Consider the following 20,129-nt stretch of genomic DNA (forward strand, 5'->3'; position numbering starts at 1 on the left):
AAAGATGTTTTAAATAAAACAAGCCTCATCCGAAATCCTCCGTGTGCACGAGGATTCCTGTCTGAATACCAACAGCTCAAATGTGTGCAATAGCTGCGTAATTTTACAGTCAATTAGTGCTTTTTTTTTTTTTTTTACTCCCTCTAAGTCTCTGACTGAGTGAATAAAATGTGCTTTAAACTCCTATAAAAAAAAAGGACTTTTAAATTGCCTGCATTTGTGATTTTATTGTTGCCATTTGAATTTGTAGATATGATTATTTTTTCTGTTCTACTTTATTTTAATTGAATAGGAACAGTGAATACTGAACATCTTGGATTAGAAATAAATATCTCCTTTGGGACAAATAACGATGGGTTTTCATTTCATTATGATGGTGATTACTTAAAAACAAAATGAAGAAAATGTTGTTTATTATTTCTAATTAATGGTGTGTACAGTCCATGTTCTGAATGATTATTTACAGCATTAAATTTCACATTTCAGGACACTTACTTTAAGCAAGAAATGCATACATTAAATTGGATGAAAGATGTCTGCTGATTTTGGACGTGTGCTCAAATCACCAAATCAATAATTCTAGATTGATGTAATTTTAGCAGCTTTTCAGAAAGATGAGAAAACGTATCGATTCGTCAGACACAAGAGTAAAACAAAGTTTGGAGCTGGACTCTTACGTCCAAGTTTTTTTTTTGTTGTTGTTTTTTTTGCAGCACCTCTGAGAAAGACGAGCACATGCGAACGGACAACAAGATTGTCAAGGTTACAAGAAAATACATCAGTGAGAGTCTGACACGAATTAAGTGTTCCAGTAAATTGGAAAAAACGTAACGGCTCAGGGAGTCTCACATATGTGGAGAGTTTCAGAGTCAGGATGCTCTGGTGAAACTTCCAGTCCTTCTCGTTATTCCCTTTACAGAAGATATGTACACAACACAGTGCATGTCTTCTTCTTTTCTTTATAAATATCTCCGGTTTGTTTGTGTCGCTGGTGGCTGTCTTTTACTTGTCACGCGCTGTATTTTTTTTGTGCCTGCTGTGTTTTCTGTCTCATCTGGTTACATTTCTCTCACCTTTGATTTTCCCAAAAAGCTCGGCTCCCTTTGACGTATCAGTTGTCCAGTCTTTCGTCTCATCCTTCCCCTCCTGCATATCAAAACTTCCACTGATCTTTTTTTTTATCTTCTTACTTCCTCCTCTACTCTTCCTCACTTCAGATCTCCAATCAATGTCTGGCTTCTTTTTTTTTTATATATATAATTTTTTCTTCCTTGACAGCTTCTCATCTCTCTGGCCTAGCAGTGCAGGATCTTGATGAAGGCTTTACGGAACTCGATGTTGAAGGTGGTGTAGATGATGGGGTTGACGGCACTGTTGAGGTATCCCAGCCAGGTGACGGCGCTGTACAGCGAGGGCGAGATGCAGCAGCTCCTGCAGTGGGCCTTCAGCACGTGGGTCAGGAAGAAAGGCAGCCAGCAGATGATGAACACACCTTGGAGACAAGCGGAGGACATGGATTACAGGACGGGTGTATGCATATGTGTGTCATTCAGGCATGCAATTAAATGAAATGTCTCAGATGTCAGATTCTGCACTATTAAATTGCACAGTATCATCAAATCGGAGCAGATAGAGTGGACAGAGTAGATGGATAGACAGAGAATTTCATTAATATCAGTTCCAGTGTTACAAAAGCTGAGTCACATCAATCAGAAAACAGATGAGGCTGGCAAAAAAACAAAGTACAATCAAGTGAGAAATCATTCATTATGAAGGCCATGAAAATTGATGCTGTGGATGCCAAGATTCAACGTGTCTCTTATTGAAATGAATAAAACTTGCTTCAAATATGCTTTTGGAAACTTCCATCCAGAAAAGGCTATTTGTTTGATAGGAAAAATATCACTTTTTTTTTTTTAAAGTTTAAAACAGTTTTACTGGGATTTTCGGTCTTCTGTCAGCCAAAGATTTTATTTCCTGCTCTAAGAAGGAATTGTTTCTTGCAGTTGATAGTAAACAAGAAGCTTTTGTAAAAGAGCACAGTTTATACAATCTGTTAATATAAAGGGAGTTAAAAAAAAAAGTAACTGTTACTGCACCGAAAGATATTTTACAATCTAATTTTAACCCAAATTTAAATGATTTTTTTTCTGTCTCTTTACACCATGACCATTTAAGTTTAGACATATGTAAAAAGAGAAACAGACAAATATTTAGATTTAGGTGGGTTTGTAGGGTTTGAGAGTTCAACATTAGTGTTTATTTTCTTCCTTGCTGAAAGTTTAGATGAGAAGATTTTTATCAGTCTGTGGCCTGTCTGTTAAATCTGAGGATATAACAAAATAAAATGTGTTAATTAGTGAGAGTTTTAGAGGATGCTGGTTGGTTGCCTTTGATCAGAGTCAGGTTATCTATTTCCAGGCTTTGTGCTATAAAATAACCATCATCTGGCACCAGCGTTATATTAAGCAGACAAATCTTATTGATCTTTTTCCTTCTCTTTTTCTTTGATGTCTCTTCTGAATGAACGTATTTATTTTAGTATGCATAGATATTCAATGTACACACGTGTGTTTTGCACGTAGCTTTGTGCACATCCACACAATGAAACAGGCAAACTGTGCTGAGTATGTGTACATGGCCCAAAGACAAACACGTTAAATTCGTTTTTACTCTCCTCTGCTCACCGAGCACAATAGCGAGCATCTGGGTCGCCTTCCTCTCCTTCTGCTGAGACAGCCTCCCTCTCACCCTCTCCTTGGTGATGCACCATTTCTCTCTGCCTCCGCCGCGCTCCCTCCACCCCTCGCGGCCCCTCATGCCGCCCTCGAGGGTGGGAGGACGAGGCATCAGGGCCGATCGCGTCACTGTCGAGGGAAGAACCGGGGCGGGTCCGACGGAGATGGACAGGGAGATCCGGGCCCGTCCCGTCTGGGAGGAGGAGGTCTGGGGAGCAGGGGGAGGAGCCAGGCTCCGCTCGGTCTGGGGCAGGAACTGACCCGGCTCCACCTCGAGGGGGTGAACCACCGCTTCCTTCACCAGCGTCTGACACAGAGAGGGAGGAATGAGGGCGCGTTGGGGGACAAACACAAGGTGTGTTTGCTGGTAAAGAATATACAAGTAAGAACTGGAGGGCATTTATGAATATAAAAAGGAGAAAGATAACAACGTGCAAGCAGAGCATCGCTGCAGAGCCGCCAGAGTGTCTGAGAAACATATAAAGGTGACAGGAAAGTGAGAGGTCATTCATAATGAGTCCGTGTTCTCACCACTTTCTTGCGTTGTGGGGCTGCAGTGGCAGGTCTCAGGATCAAAGTGCACAACTTCACATCCTCTGGTTGTGTGCACTTATTCTGAAAGGGAAGGAAGCCGCGCACAGTGATAAGCAGGGAAAAGACGACAACCAATAGAGGATGCTCATATCAATATATGGAGAGTAAAACACACTTATATTTGTTTTTTTAGCCCGAGCAGTTAATATAAACATTGAGATAAAGATCATCAGTTCCATCGCTTGACAACATCAGCACCTGAGTTACACACATTGGGGTGAGCACTGGCCCGGGCGCATCCACAATTTCTCCATGCATCTGAAAGAAGTCTGTGTCACATTTTAGGGAACAGAAAGAAGTCAGTCAGAAGTTAAATCCAGTGAGTGGGGGTGGTAGGAGCGACAATTGTGCTGTAAAGGGCGAGAAACGTTTTTTTTTTTTTTTTTTTTTTTTAACTCGCTTTGTCATGTTGGAGAACCAATGTGCCATCGAGCTACAGTCCAGGTCATTTGCAACGAATGTTTTTCATCAGACGCCTCAGAACGTCACAGTAGGACTCACAGCACAACCCTACGAATGTAAAAAAAAAAAAAAAAAAAAAAACTAGTTGTGCACCTGACCTGATGCACCTTCTTTGGTCTTGGACAGTGTGTTGCCCCTCTGAAACACAAATGTCAATCAAAAACACAAAAAGTTCATGTGCGCAGTCTGCTTGTGTCAACGGAGAAATCGCCAATGTGTCACAAAAACGTGTGTAACTCAGGTGCTGATATCAATCTAGAGACAAAACCTGCAATACTTTTACACATGAAGGTTCTAGCTTCCCCTCACTCCACGCATGTCACGGCGCTGCACACCATTCGCGCGCGACAGGAGCAGTCCCTCAACTCTTCGATTCATCCTCGTACGTGTATTTGCGCTGGAGAATCGAGGCTCTTACCTGAACGTTTTAATGTCGGTCAACATCTGTCAATACAAAACAGCTCGTAGGAGGAAAAGAGTGAAAACGCATGGGAAGTATTTGGCTTGAGAATCCACAGGACCCCTTCGTTAGTATTTCATTACGGACTCTACCTTCCGATGTCGATGGCTCTGTCCGGCCTCGGCCACTCCTTGTGCGAGCAGACCATGTCTGCGTGGCGGGGCGGTGCGTCGGCCTCGTTTGCGCAGCACCACGCAGATCTGCGCGTACACCAGCAGTGTTACGATGAAGGGAACGTAGAAGGAGGCCACAGACGAGTACACCACGAAGGCCGGGTCTGCAAAGCTGCACGTGGTGCCTTCACGGCTCGCTGACGCAGAGAAGAAAAAAAGAGAACATTCAAAATACGATCAGAGACTATTTCAGGATTTCACTTTGGTTCATCAAAAATATGTTCAAGGAGTAGTTCAACATTTTAGGGAATGTGCTCATTTACTTTCTGGACATAAGAAAATTGTTACCGCTTCAGTGTCTGTAAACATAAAGTGAGACACCAGGAGACGATAACACTGACTTATGACTCATCTTCTACTTTCTTGTAGTTTCCAATGTTGAATTCATACAAATCTTCATATAGTAAAAGATCCAAGGCAGCAAAAAGGGAAAAACATTTTAACAAGACACCATTTAGGCAAACAAGATGCAACATGTTAATTACTAGGCTTTTTTTTTTTTTTTTTTTTTTTTTAAACCTTCAGACAACTCGGTTATCAGTTTCCTCCTGCTGCCTGTGCTAATGGATATTTAAGTATAAAGTCAGCTGATTAAATGTAGGTTTGTTTACTTTCTCATCAATGATGAATAATCAAATTTAGAGACAGATGGAGCAGACGGAGGCATACAAAAAAAAAAATCCACTTAACAAGCCATGGAGGACCCAATCTTCAGTTTTCTAATGATGTACTTTCATTAATTTAACAATAATAGCAAAGCACGTGGGAATTATTGTCATCAAAGAGACATGGACTCAACTAAAATAACATTTATAACAGCAACATTTCAGACATAAATCAAGTAGCCTACTTTTAATGCAGTTATCATTATCAAGTCAAATACACTGACTTGTCAAGTCACGGTAAATTCCCCATGGTCTTGACAATGCTGTTAAATGGAGATTTGAAACTATGGACAGAAGCGGAGAACAACAAATTAAAAGGATCTTTACATAACAGTGTTCTGCAGAACTATAAACTGCAAAATAGTTTGGAGTTCATTTCCAGTTCGTGACAAGTGGTCGGCTTTAGCACCACCATGAAGTGTTCTCTACAAGCTCTGAGCTCCTATTTCCCCGCGATGCGTGACTGGATTTCAGTGTGCTCATTTCTCGGCTGTACGGGTCTGAAGGGAACTAACAACACCTAAGTGGGGGAGTAACTCGAGAGGAAGGATCAGATGGTGCTGTTACCGGTATTGTTCAGCCCAAACAGTAAAGGGCAGGAGATGGCAAAGGAGAGGAACCACACCACGGCGATCATCACCGCCACCCTCCTCCTGGAGCTGTATCTGGTGTTGTAGAGCAGCGGCATGGCCACCGCTGTGTATCTGCAATAACACACACACACACACACACACACACACACACACACACACACACACACACACACACACACACACACACACACACACACACACACACACACACACACACACACACACAAACGGATGCATCCTCAGACTTCATTATCCCTCCATCATGTTTTCACATGTTTTTTTAAAGTAAACTCAGAACGCAAACAAAGGAGAAAAGACGCCGCTGCATGATCCACATGTCACCAGGACACAAAACCAATTACAGTGTCCTGCTGTAGATGCAGGGAGGAGCAGTCTCGACTGAGCTGCTATAATCCCGTCCGCAGGCAGAAGGTCACCGCCAGAGAGCTCTTAAAGGATCCTACGAATGAAAATCAGTTTTAAGTGCATTCTCCATGACAGATTTATTGTTTCAGGTTTCATCATCTGCAACAAAGAAGTTAGAGCTGCAATACTCCAGGTGCTTAGAAAAAAAAAAGAAAAAAAAAGTCCCTCAGGACTGTGTGTCAGTGGTGAAGGGGTCCTGCAGGAATAAGGCGGGTGTGACAATGAATTGGCCTGCAGAAATTTGGTCTACAGTTATAAATGGATATCTTGTAAGCAGCTGCTTCAAGGGGAAAAAGGGACAACATTGCATTTAAGTGACTGTACGCTTATATTGTTGTCAAATATTTCAAAACTCAATCTGGCCCTCCAGCAAAAGCCACCTGACAAAAAAATGAAGTCTTGTCTTTAGTTTATATCGTCATCTTCACATGCTTTATCACAAATCTCTTGCAGATAACAATATAAATACAAGTTTCTCGACCGTTGTCCATAACATTCTGGACGGATTTAAGAGCACCTTCAGCAACAGACTCATCCAACCTCATACAGGAGGCACCATTAGACTGCACAGCTCATCTGCTCAGCCTGTGGTCACAGAACTGGACTAAGCTTGTTTTTGTTTTTTTCATAATTTTCACCAATCAGCTCTTTCACAAAAGAATCCTGAATATATATAACAGATCATCGCTCAGAAATGAAGTCTTATAATTCATACAATGAATTTCACGGGTAAATCATACAATCAGGCCTGTTTGACCAGAGCAGGCTTGTAGTTTTATAGCTTTGTTGCCACTCTACATGAAGGACAACAAATTAAACCTCCAGTCTAACTGTTCATGAAAAGAATCAAAACCTACAGACAACACAAAGCAATGTGTTTCCACTGGGCTCCTGAATGCTGCCTCCTCCCCTATTTAGGCAAGAATCCAAGGCAGAAACTAATTGCTGTTCATCTGATGTGGACGTAAGCACCCTTAAATTACAGCACTTAAATTCAGCGCTTTCACCTTGTTGTCGCTGTTTCATTGCAAATTGTCAAGGTATTAGACGCTGACAGCTTTCCGCCTGCAGTGTATATTTTATCCTCTGCAGCCTTGGCAAAGCAATTAAGACTTTGTCCTTTAGTCTTTGCACCAAATTACACGAGTCGAAAACGGGTGCATGCAGTCAATGTGTCACTTAGTCAGAGGAATTAGGACACGGCTGCAGACACCAGGCCCGCCGGGTGTCTGGTCACCTCCCTCCGGCCCCGCGCAGAGGGCATCAGGAGCAAACGCCAAATCATCCAACATGGTTCCCAAAAAAGTAAACTAATGACTGCAGAGGGCATCATGAATGTGTCATTGCGTGCCGGACAAACAGGTGACTGCAGTACGTAAGGAGCTCAGGGACGGCTGGATGATGGATACAGGTGGATATGCTTTTTAAGTGTATTGTTGTGTGTGTGTGTGTGTGTGTGTGTGTGTGTGTGTGTGTGTGTGTAAATGCCCAATCACGATTAAGGTTAGGGGGGAGAGAGAGTAAAGAAACGACATATTGATTTACTGTCAACCTTCTCATTTGGTCTTTGCTCTGGATATATATTAAAAAAAAAAAAAAAAATCACTGTGAAATGATTTATCACGAAACGGCTTCTCCTTTTGATGAGAGAACTCGGGAGAGAACAGATATATTGCAAGGAAAGAGAGAAAGATGATGAGAGGTCGTGTTAAAAGTTCAATAAATACCAGGAGAAATGAGCCTCAGTAATGAGGCTAAAAGTGAGAGCACCTGTCGATGCTGATGGCGCAGAGGTTGAGGATACTGGCGGTGCACATCATGACGTCCAGAGTGAGCAGGATGTCACAGTGGATGAGACTGAAGCGCCACTCACCCACCACCTGCAGCAACACACACGCAAAACGAAGTTATGGCCGACACACTGTTCCTTCACTTTCATTTTTAACTTCTACACTTTTCAAGCACTTTCATTTCTTTCCTCATTTTGGCCAATTTAATATATTGTATTACTGGTTCATTAATATTAACCAGGCTGGTGCACATTTCCCTTTGCTTATTAAAGTAGACTTAATATTTAATTTAGTTTTTTGTTTAATGTCGGCCATTATGATTTAGCTCTGAAATTAATCCACAAAGGATTTTAAATACAAAAAGATGATGGGTTATTTCTTTTGTTATAAGTACTGAATGAAGAAATTGCCAGGAGTATTACACACTTTGGCATGATATCTGCTTGGAAATGCATTTTATATACTGACATGTTATGCTGTAGTTGAATGCCAGGTGTGTTTCATGCTCAGCTGTAAGGCAAGGTTGGAAGAAGATTCATTCAAATTGCTTAGTTTTTGACCAACAGTCCAGAAATGATCCAGCTCTTGGTCACATATGACAAACAGGGGAGCAATTTCTTAAAATTTGAAAAGCTAGAGCCTGCAACTATTCGGTGCTTTGACTCGACTCTGATTGAACAGTTCGCTTAGTTTTCTGTTGATCACCTAATTGATACATCAACTAGTCATTGCAATTGTGAAATGTGACTTTTCTGCATATGTTTTGCATCTGCTGCCATGAAAAAGGCGTCAAACCGAAAGAAATATCATCATCCACTTTTAGTTCTCACAACATCTGAGGGTGCCGTTTCTACTTTATTCTGCTTATGAAACAGAAAACAAAAGTCAGAAACACAATGAATAAAACAGGCAAAAAGACAGAGAGAAGTGCGCACGCACCTCCAGGTAGACGCCCCAGGGCATGACCAGAGTGGCCAGCAGCAGGTCGGACACGGCCAGGGAGACGATGAGGTAGTTGGTGGTGGTCTGCAGAGCGCGTTCCCGGGAAACGGCCACGCACACCAGCACGTTCCCGAACACCACGCAGAAGATCAGCAGGACCAGCAGCACCGCGTAGAAGTTGTACGGAGGAGAGGAGGGCGACGGAGAGCTGGTGCAGTTGGAGGACGTCAGCAAAGAGGAGGAGATGGAGGAGGAGGAGGAGGAGGGGAAGGACACGGGCGAGTACGAGGGGTCATGGGTGACAAAGACGGACAAATTGTGCTCCAGGGAGGAGAGGGGGAAGGAGGGGAAGGAGGGGGACAAGGGGGAGGTGGTCTCGTCTGACTCGTTGAGTAGACTCATGATCTCGCTCCAGTGAACATGGTCGGGCTGAAAATTGATGACACAAAGACAGGAAGAGAAAATTAATTACCCGGGGACCCTTCATGGCCCAACGTGCATTCGATCCAGTCGTTCACATTAGATCCGGCGGAGACGGGCAAGGTCAGTAAAAGGAAAGGTCATCGTGTCAGCGGGGCTGGAGCTGTGTCTTTAGTCTCACCTCTGAGACTCACCTTAGCAGGACACCACACAAAAGGACACGGGTACAAACAACGCTGCAACCTGCCCATATACACACACACACACACACACACGCACAGGTACACAGTCAAGGTCACCTTATTTCTTACAAACCACTCACTGAAATAAAGATACAATTTAAAAAAAAAATTGTCAGATCTCTACAGGTTGTTTTTTTTGCCCTCCCGGTGCTCTAAAGGTTCAACTGGAAGGAAGTAACTGCAATTCACGAAGGGAGAAAAACAACTTTTGGCAACATGTTTTTGTACAAAACACATCAATTTAGCTGTCAAAACTTAGCTTCAGTTAAAGCTCTGAAGTGTGTTAAACACGCTCCGCAGGTTGGTTTCAAACATTAAGCTCTTTCTCTTTTCAAATCCTACGTTTCACTTATTTGCCTCGATTCTTCAAGTGCTTCGGGTGAAGTGATTCATTTGTGGAACAAACGCGAGAAAATCATTTCCGCGAATGTCACGAACGGTCAAAACTACAGATGACATATTTAGACTGTGTACTTTGCACTTTTATTGACGGCGGTGATTTTCTGTATTTCTTATTCATTGACTGCCATCTATTAGTCAAACTATCCCTCTGGGATATTAATGCTCAGCTGTCCTCTGATCCACCAGCTCTGGAGCCATTACTGCTATATGGATGATTTAATTAAATCTGAAGAGTGAGCTAAGGACAGAGCAGTCCTCGTCCCGACCGATGGGAAATCAGACGGCAGTTGCTCTGACATGTTAAACGTTCCCTCACACCTGTTGGTGAGCTTGACATGAGAATTGATATAGAAATAGTGGATTTCTTTACACATTTGTGGGAGAAATACTGCAGATAAAGTGTGGAGAAACGGATTATGCTGCATGAGTTAAGACGTTTTCCTATGTTTGAAGCTTTCCTTTCTCACCATGAGAACCTGGAAATATTTGATTTCAGTCCAACTGTCATATGAAAGCTGACGACAGCCTGTGTATATAAAGAAGCAAACTACAAACATTTATGGCATTTGAGGTCTGCAGGGAGAAGTGCTCGAAAAGACTGAATGAATTTTGAATTTATTTGACTATATTTCAAGAAATTTTTACATTTCCAGACCTGCAAATATGTTTTTTGTTTGTTTGAAAATCGAAAGCAGAAACAAATGCCTGAGGACAGCTATGTTACAGAAGAAAAGCATCTGTTGTACATCCTTGTCCTGTCCCAGACAGATACCTATAAAACCCTTGAGACCACAAACGCTGCAATAAACATGTCGGTTGGCTTTGTGTAAAGAAGAAACTGAGAGAAAGAGAATAGATGAACACAAAAACACATTAAATCAGGAATTCATCATTGACAGAAACACCGCCTGTGGTCAAACTTACAATCAATGACCCGCTGAAGCTGCTTGGGTTTCTGAAGACGGGAGCCATAATGAGGATACTTGAGAACTTTTCTTCCCGTCTCTGATAACTATATCGCTCTCTTCTGATACACCCCCAACAACCCGGCCGTACACGCAAAAAACTGCATGAATTGTTCATCAGCAAGAGGAAGTTAAAACGGACAACCTGCGTGAACCTTCCTCTCAGCCTTCAGGTCAAGAATGAGGTCAGTGAGATTTTTGCCACCTTGACACCCGAACACACCATCACGTGCCTCACATACTGTTACAGTACATTTCACTTGACTGTCTCTGACCCTGACCCTGTGATCTGCATTGCTAATCAACACATATCCAAGATGGATTGGGCTCAACAAATCAATAGACTATTGCACCTGTTGACCGCACACCACTGGCCACAGCACCTGAAGAAGACATTATTATTTGTGGCACATGTATGGATTTCAAACGGTTGGATATCGATGTGACTCAGTGGACGACTTGATGCGGAGTCGTATTAAGACACTATTATCGTGGTAAAGGTCAGTCCAATCGGTGCGGGGGCAGCAGTGTGTGTGCTAGACTGAAGATCATTTTTTCTTTTTCTTTTAGAAGTACCTCCAGAACATTGATCAGAAGGAGAGAATTTAAATAATGACACCATAACGACTTTGAATAGGAGTCGAATGGACCGAGAGGGTTTTTTTTGGAGCCGGCCCCTAGTGTCCGTCAGTGGTGTTGCACTTAAAGGCACTTCTACATTGGCTTGGAGACTGCGTGTTTTTATGTACAATCTATGGTTTCAAACCTCCATGAAGTGTCTGTCCACTAGTGGGTGGTTAATGGCTAAAATAGAAAATAGCTAACAGATTAAAAGATTATAGAAATAACCCTTAGTTGCATGCCTAAAATTAATTACTTATTTTAGGTGAACTTTACATGATGTAGTCTTCTTGGAAGAAAACAAAAAAAGACATGAAAACCCTTGTTTTCCAAAATTAGAGACCTCTCTTCACATCACGTTTGGGGACTTGAACTAAACCCCATTAATCTCAGTTGCCCTTATGATTGAGTTTAAAGACATAAAAGAGCGAGATGCCCCAAGGACAGAGCGCCAACAACAGACTGCAGTGTTGTGCTTCAGTAAAGCTGCTGCAATTAAAGCAAAGAGATGAAGTCTTCAAACAGAACAGGGGCAGCCTTTTGCCAACAGCAGTTCATTGTTTAATTTTCCCGAACAGAGCCAGAAACCTCATATTTCAGAAAATAAATGGAGCTAATATTTCATTACTACTATGGTGATCACAACACGAACATCTTCCATAAACCAAATTATGAATAGACCTGGTGGTGACATCGTTCTACTAACAGTCATCTCTTGCGATATAAGTGGAATCAAACACAAGACACAAACTACGAAGCCAAAGAAGTGAAGGCTGAGAACAATGTTGAGCCCCCGCTGTGTTTAGTTTTGAATTTAACCGTCAGAAGCAAAAGATTACAAGGACAAGGAACATACTTGTGTGACAGAAGAACTAAGATCAAACTTTGAAATGTGCACAGACTGGAACTGTGTCACTACAAAATACTGACCTGAGAACAAAAATCATAAGTAAAAATGAAGGATATGGCAAAACGTTTAAAAGCATTCATGTATATTCAGAATAAGAAAATATATAATCATTCCTCCCTTTGAATAAACGTGACACAGAAGACTTAAATTTGTTTACTTTGCAGAATGACGCCTGTGCAGTTCATCGCAGCTCAGAAAAGTGTAACTGGGTTTGTCACTGAAGTAGGAGAAATGTTGCACGCAAGAGGGAAACTTTTGAAATGGAAAATATTTGCATATTTATTGAGTCTGGATTTTTTTTTTTTATATATGTATATATATATATATATATATATGAAGGAGAATGAGCAAATGGAATTTTGAGAATTTCCAATAAGGTAGCTGAACGTATTTGTGGAGAAACCATATCAACCACAAATTAATACACCCAAGCAAAACATTGGTGGAGGTCCAGTTGCCTTAAATTAATGAACCCACTAAATCCCAGATTTTTTTAATTTTTTTTTTAAAGACTTTACTCCTTAAACCCCTTGAAGTTGCAAGCTGATGTTCTGAATTTCCTGGAAATGACATTTAAAAGCATCACCTCGAAAGAAATCTACAGACGGACCTTTTTAGCTTAGCAGTTTTATACTTTTATAGATTCAGTCACGTCACTTATTTTTGTATTGTCTTTTTTTTTTTTAATCTATTGCGAGAAATAATGTATTTTTATTGTATTGTGAAGCACATGATATTGCAATTTTGCACAAAAGGTGCTATATAAATATAGTGGGATGGGATGTGATGGGATATGATGCATTTCTGCCAGCTTGGTTTTGATTGGCTTTGTATAGTGGTACTTAGTCAAAAATAAAACTTTTCTGTGGACGTGTCCAACTTGCATTTGTATAATGTGATGTCCCACAAAAGTTTCGGCTTCCACGGCTGCCGCAGTTTAAAAATAGGTTGGTGGTTCCTCTTTTTCTGCTACGTAGCCATGATGCCGGCTGTTGAGGGTGAAAAGTGTGTCGTTTAACTCTCAATCTGTGGATCAGTATGAGCGCACTAACAGTCCATGTTACTTGAGAGCATGAACTCCCTTATGCACTCAAAACAGTAAGAACGTATGTACGCCATTTTGAAACAACGTCATCTTTTTCCAGAGATGCAAAAGGGAAGTACACTGATCTGGTCATTTGACCTTTGACAAGGAAATATCTTTTCTTTTAAAAGTTGAGTTTTTTTTGTCTAGTGCTAACAGCTGTACCTGTAGAGCTTTAAAAAAAAACGAAAAAACATGAGGTCACAATTGTGATCAATGAGACAAATTTACAGCGTGTGGTCTTCTTGTAGAAAGCAGATTGTTTTTGAAGCACGAAGTACTTAAACAATGAATTCATTTTACAACATCTCACGTCATTAAGGGAGATTAAACTCAATAAAAGCCGACTGGTTCCGGGCAATAAAACTCTGTTGTAAGCTTCTTAAATGATCTTTTGGATTCATTATTCCATTTTCCATATTACAATCTTTTGATAATATCAGCAATTTCTCAACCAATTTCCCGCCTTCAGATAATAAAACCTTTCAACAGCCGTTGCGATTTGAAGCTTAACAACACAGGATTTATTTTATTTTACAGAAAGACCTTCTTACCATCCAAACAGATAATCGCCACTAAACGCAATGTATGAGCAGAATATTGAGTGAGAACTTCAACAGGGTGAGATTATAAATAGGTGACCGTGTTTGTGTCTGTGAAGCACTCGCTGTATGTCCCGCTGCACCGTGCGCAGTTTTTATTGACTGCAAGGGGAAGGCCGTTGTTAACATCAGTTAATGGGTTTCCTTTCAGAACAGGGTACAGCGATCTCCGCTCGCATCAATTTCCCACACGGTCAATAAATCAAAGCTGCGTATTTGCTGCTCATCTTAAGCGCTCATACACAAGTACAGCAGGAAGGTTTTCCGAGGTCACGGCTACAAACGTCATCTGAATTTCTAAAATGTAACTCTTCAGGTCGGATTTTATGAGACCGCAGATTAAGGAGTTCTTTTACTGTGTCTGCACAACTTTTTCCTCACCGAGTTCAAGCTTCACAGCCACTGCGACTGTTTTATAGTGAAATGTGTACTATTTTGTGATTTCCAACCGATAACAAAAGTGTAACTTCGAAGCACATCACTTTGTTCCACTGCTGTAGGGTTCCCCTGATTGCTTTTTATACTCTCCATCACCATACAGTAAATGCCACTTACACCCTTACGCTCCATGCGTCATTAAGGAAAAGACATTATGGAGAAATATGGATGTGCAGTGTTATTAAGCAGAGATGAATGACCCAAAATGATGTGCAGCAAGACTGATGTGTTAGAATGCAAATGTTAATAAAGAAAAAAAAAAAGTGAGGTCATGATGTAGAAAGGAGGACAGCGGCTACAAACCTGTCCAATTAGGGTTTTTTTTTTTTTTTTTTAGACCAATAAAGTGTGAAGCTAATGAAAGGGCTGTTTTACTTGACTTAGTTTAATCCAAGTAAAAGCTTCCCAACCAAAACCCCAGTTGTTTAAACTTAATTGTTACATGACAGCGAAGCAACGGCTAAAAATGAGATTTCCAATTTGTGGTGCGTGTCCGCAATATCTAATCGGCGTTTCAGAGTTTGGGCTTGTTTGTGAAAGTTTTTCTCGAGACCCTGTTGTCCAAGCAGGTGGCAAAAAAAAAAAAAAAAAAAAAAAAAAAAAAGCGAGATGTAGCACAGATGTTTTCTCGAGCCTCGAAACGTTACTGCATGATTAAAGCAGCCATTTTGATGCAAGTCCTTCGGTGCTGTTGCTCATTAGAACCTTGATTTACTTTGTACAGTTTCACATTTGTTATGGGAATTACAGTCTAATTGGAGTCTGAGCGATATGAAGTCATAACATGGCCCTCTCAGCGTCTTGGAGGCAGACGGAAATGAGAAAACAAGGTTGCATGCAAACGCAAAGTTGTGTATTTTATATTCAGAATAAACCGGCGGAGATGATGTGTTGGGAGATTTAAAAAAAAAAAAAAGCTTCAAAAAGCTGTGAGAATACAAACATGTAAAATAAGACAAAAATACTCTCTTAAAAACCTCTAAATGTGATAAATCTGTCTGTTTAAATGACTAAATGTGGTGTTTCTGTGGCAGTTATTATGAATTGATGTTCTGTGAGGAACAAAAGTCGGCCTGTTGTGACCATTTTCTCCTTTAAAATTTCACTTTAGCTTTCAAACTTAATCAACCACTCAATTTACCATCTATACTTCAGATGCATCATTTGTATCTCTGACCCACATCTTTAACCATGCTGAGGTTAAAATGAATATTGAAACAAGGTCTTTAGGTGGAGAATATTGTGAACTACTGACCATAGCAAATAAATAAGTGCGTGTTATGGTGTGAAAAACACCAGTAATTTGAAAATGCAGTGCATGTTTGTCTTTTTGGACCCTAATTAACTGCCAAAATGAAGCTCTACATTTGATACAGATGATATCTTTTATGGTTTTTAATATTCTAAACTAATGATGCCTCATTTTTCCTGGAACAGACAAGCTTGTAATCTCCTTCTGGGCTGTGTAATTACATCAGAGTTTGCTGTTTTACTTCATTTTCTGATTGCTGACCTCTCACTGCCTTTAACCTCCTTGTTGTCCAAACTCTGCCTTCAGTAACATTCATCAGCCGCTCCTCTTATCGCCTTCTCCTCCTGTCCAATCTCCTGTTTCTCTTCTTCTGCTGCTCGGCTCGGGAGACACTTGACAGGTCTATTACATCCTTGGCCTTGTCTGCCCCCAAAAAACACTAAGAAAAAGAAAAAAAAAGAGCAGGGAAGAGAGGAGAAAGACGCTTTCAAAAAAAAAAAACACTCCTTCAAATTTTCCCCCGGCTTTGCTGAGGCGATGAACTGGCCTGCAATAAATCTTTAATTTCTTTCACTGAGAGGCAGGAATTGAGTCTCAGCCGGTGGGAATGATGTGGATGTTCAGCCACGGTATAATCAGCTCTGCTGAGATCCGGGCAGAACATCTTCACGGTCTCAGCTCCCCTTTCGACTCCCGAAACTCCTCGAGCTCCTTTTTTCTGAAGTTTTTAATGAGCCGCCGGCGACTTTTGAAAACAAATCAAATGAGAGGGCGGTTGCATTTAGTTATACAACTCATGGAAATCCAAGAGCGATTCCTGATTAGAAACGAATCAACTCAATGAAAGTTGAAAACGTCTTCTCGTGGGGGACATCTTTTCTGTTGTAAGTGGAATTTGGTGTAACAACAGTCCGGCCAATAAACTGTGTTTTCACCTCAGAAGATAAACACTGTCCCCCATCTACACTCTCAATCAGCAGCCTGTGCAAAGCCATCCATCCCTTATCTATACCCGCTTTATCCTGAACAGGGTCACAGGCGGGCTGGAGCCTATCCCAGCTCACTTTTGGGCGAAGGCACGGTGCACCACGGACAGGTCGCCAGTCCATCACAGGGCCAACACTTATAGACAGACGGAAACAGAGACCATTCACAATTTATAGAAACACCAGTTAACCTGAGGTGCATGTTTTTTGGCTGGTGGGAGGAAGCCGGAGTACCCGGAGAGAACCCACGCAGGCACGGGGAGAACATGCAAACTCCGCACAGAAAGGCCCGAGACCGGATTCGCACCCGGGACTTTTTCACTGCGAGGTCACAATGCTAACCACTGCACCACTATACTGTGCCAAACACGGCCCTGATACCGAAAACAACGAAAGGTTGTGATGTGTGACACCTCGTAATAAACGCACCGAGTGACGTCCAGCGTTAGTGAATGAGAAAAGACAGACAGAAAAATCACACCGTCAACTCAGTAGAGAGGAGGTGTCCAAGGTAAAATAAGGTCCTTTGTGCTTCATTTTTAAAAGTAATTGAAGGTGAGTTATTGAGACAGGCTATTTTTTTTAATAAAACATGAGCTGCTACCTCCCATGCAATAAGAAATCTGCCAAAGACTCGATAAAAGAGATTAAATGAGCCACAGAGGAACGCAGAGCGGGAGTCAGGATCAATTCTCTTACATGTAATGAACACTTTCTCTTGTAATAACTTGAAGAAGAAGAAGAAAAAAAAAAAGAAGAATTGAAAAAAAATCAGCAGAATACCTTTTGTGATTTGAATTCCCGACCACTTAATTAACAAACAGGAGAGGGAAGCAATTAAACACACATTGAGACACAGGAGGCGACGCTGCAACCACAAAGACCTCTTAGTCAATGTGGCATCTTTTAAAAAGAAAAAAAAGAGAGACACTGCAGCTTTTCGAAGTCACCTCAGCGTGTCTGATGTGCCCGGAGTTGAAATTAAAGTCGAACTAACACCCAATTACATCCCATCTGTTGAGGGAAACAGAAGCTCCTGTCGCTCCATTCGCTGTTCAAAGTGGAAGTCAGTCAGTTTGCCCCAAAACCACACTGCAGGTGGGGAGAAAGACATTTTAAAAGAGTCAATATAATCAGAGTTAGCGGCTGTTTACGCTCTTGACCATATGTGCCACTGACGCAGAAGCTCGACGTGTCTTTCTACATCTATACATTTCGCGTGCCACCGGCTTCGTTAATGAGAGAATCCCTCCAAACCGAACATTTGGCCACCAGAGGGTACCATCAATGAGAAAGATATTGCGTTATCTGTTTTCCGCCATTCAAATGCAGGCAATATAATTACATTTCATCAGGGCATCGTTGCATGGGGATCAAATATAATATGGGACAAATGCTATAGGGTTCAAGGTGGATGCAGCAACACAAACAAAACCAAAATAAATTATTGATATATTTTTGTCCTATACATCCTCTGCACATGACGTCAAAGCAGAAAAACATGATCTCATAATCTACACTATCGGACCTCACCGTACAGTCAATGAACTAATTTTATACATAATGTACATATTATAAAATATTTATGACCCATGTAACTGTTGAAATAGTTATTTTCCATAGATTTTCTAAAGTTTTATTACACAGCTTTAATCTATGGCTGCTATATTTGTTTTTTGTAACCAGCAGCATTGTTTATGGAAGTGCTGTATTTTGTATACATTTGGTATATATATATATTTTTAAGCTGGCATCCACAAACACGTACAGAGCTGTTTTACATACTATGCCAAATACACTTTAAAATACAACTTGCAGCATGGCAGCTTATGCTCGTATATAAAATAATGAGGCTGAAAATGTGCATAAATTCAAAGTCCAAGCCAATAACAAAAATGTTCACACGCACATAAAATCAACGCTACTCCCGGTTTTTTCTTTACCTAACTTGTCAGTCATTCCACAATAGCCTACCAAAAGGAAAAGTACCGCAACCCCACATTAAACGTCAAATCACAACAAGAAGTTGCCCACCGACTGCTCTCGGTCTGATCTAAATAAACACGTTTCTAACAATAAAAGTGCGTTTTCCACCTCTTATATACATATATATATTTTTTTTGTTGTTGTTGTTGTTTTAAAGCGTTTACTTACCCTCTCCCGGCAGAGCTGCTCACGTCCAGTCCGCTCTCCTCTCAGCAGCAACAACAAAGCTGGTCGTCAGCCTGCAGCATCCCATCAAGCAGTTTAACCGCCGACCCTCTCACCTTGACCTCGGTCCAGTCAGGCTGCGCTCCGCTCCTTCAGCCCCGCTCCTCTGTCTGTCGTATCGGCGGTCGGGTCAGCTGGGCGGGAGTCTGAGGGAACAGTCGGTGGAGGAGAGGAGGAAGAAGAGGAGGAGGAGGAGGAGGAGGAGGAAGAGGAGGAGGAGAATTTCGCGCAGATTCCTACAGTTTCGGTTGTTTATATCTGCGGGAGAAAAAATAAATAAATAAATAAAAAGCAGAGCTGCTCCTGTCGCAGACATACTGTAATCCTATTGGCTGAGTAGAATATTAGGGGGCGGGGCTAAGACACACCAGTCTATTTTGCCTAATATACCTATCTGCTTTCACCTGGAGAGTTAGATAAGATAAATAAGATTGTCTTCACACTGCAAGATGATGCTTTTTTTTTTACAGAGCAAACAAAGGAAGTTAAGCAGCTGCTGCATCATAAATACTTCTCCTTTTCACTGAAAACTTACTTTCCAAAAGTTAAAATGCAGGACTTGTACTTACTAGATATGATCATAGGGCAGTTCTTCTATGATTATTGAGGAGGACAAATAATTATGTGACTGGACTGAGGGAACAGAATATACAGACTGCACTTATTCACCAGCTACTGCAAGAAATGAATAAATAAAGTTTCTTCATGTAGCTACTTTTCATATATATATATATCATTATGGAGTCGACCTTCAAGATGGTGAGGCTTACTGTCACTGAGCTTACGTCCTTTCATACATGTTGCTTTGAGTGAAATGAAGCTGGGTGGATACATCCATTTGTTTAAAAAAAGTTAAATAGATAAATACATAAACTGCTCGTATTAACGGGGACTCGTGGTAAACAGCGGCGTATTGTAGTAACTACATTCACTTAATGACTGTATTTAAGTACAATTTTGAGGTATTAGCACTTTTCACGAGTAATTACATGTTGTGCTGAAACTTTTTGGAGATTACAATAAAATGCAATGCATCAATAATTACACTACACCAATATGATGACCTATATTGTCAAATATTTCTCGAGATCTGAGTGCTTCATCCACCTGTAAGTTTGGATGGATTTGAATCTCATAATCAAAAGAAACTTGC

At 41.1% G+C, this 20,129-nt stretch overlaps 1 protein-coding gene across 1 annotated transcript; it reads right to left on the reverse strand.

Moving 5' to 3' along the window:
• Window positions 1-238: 238 nt before the first annotated feature.
• Window positions 239-19,169, reverse strand: drd2l (dopamine receptor D2 like). The gene is made up of 8 exons (XM_069141385.1): window positions 18,920-19,169; window positions 8,841-9,272; window positions 7,882-7,991; window positions 5,660-5,796; window positions 4,347-4,564; window positions 3,270-3,353; window positions 2,688-3,045; window positions 239-1,492 (listed from the first exon to the last, which is right to left on the reverse strand). Exons 2-8 carry the CDS (start codon window positions 9,243-9,245, stop codon window positions 1,296-1,298), a joined length of 1,509 nt encoding a protein of 502 aa, XP_068997486.1. The 5' UTR covers window positions 9,246-9,272; window positions 18,920-19,169; the 3' UTR covers window positions 239-1,295.
• Between the last annotated feature and the right edge of the window lie 960 nt (window positions 19,170-20,129).

This window comes from Embiotoca jacksoni, unplaced genomic scaffold (assembly GCF_022577435.1).
Source record: "Embiotoca jacksoni isolate LCO1_2020_lvr unplaced genomic scaffold, fEmbJac1.0.p SCAF_11, whole genome shotgun sequence".
In the NCBI taxonomy this organism is placed as follows: domain Eukaryota; kingdom Metazoa; phylum Chordata; class Actinopteri; family Embiotocidae; genus Embiotoca; species Embiotoca jacksoni.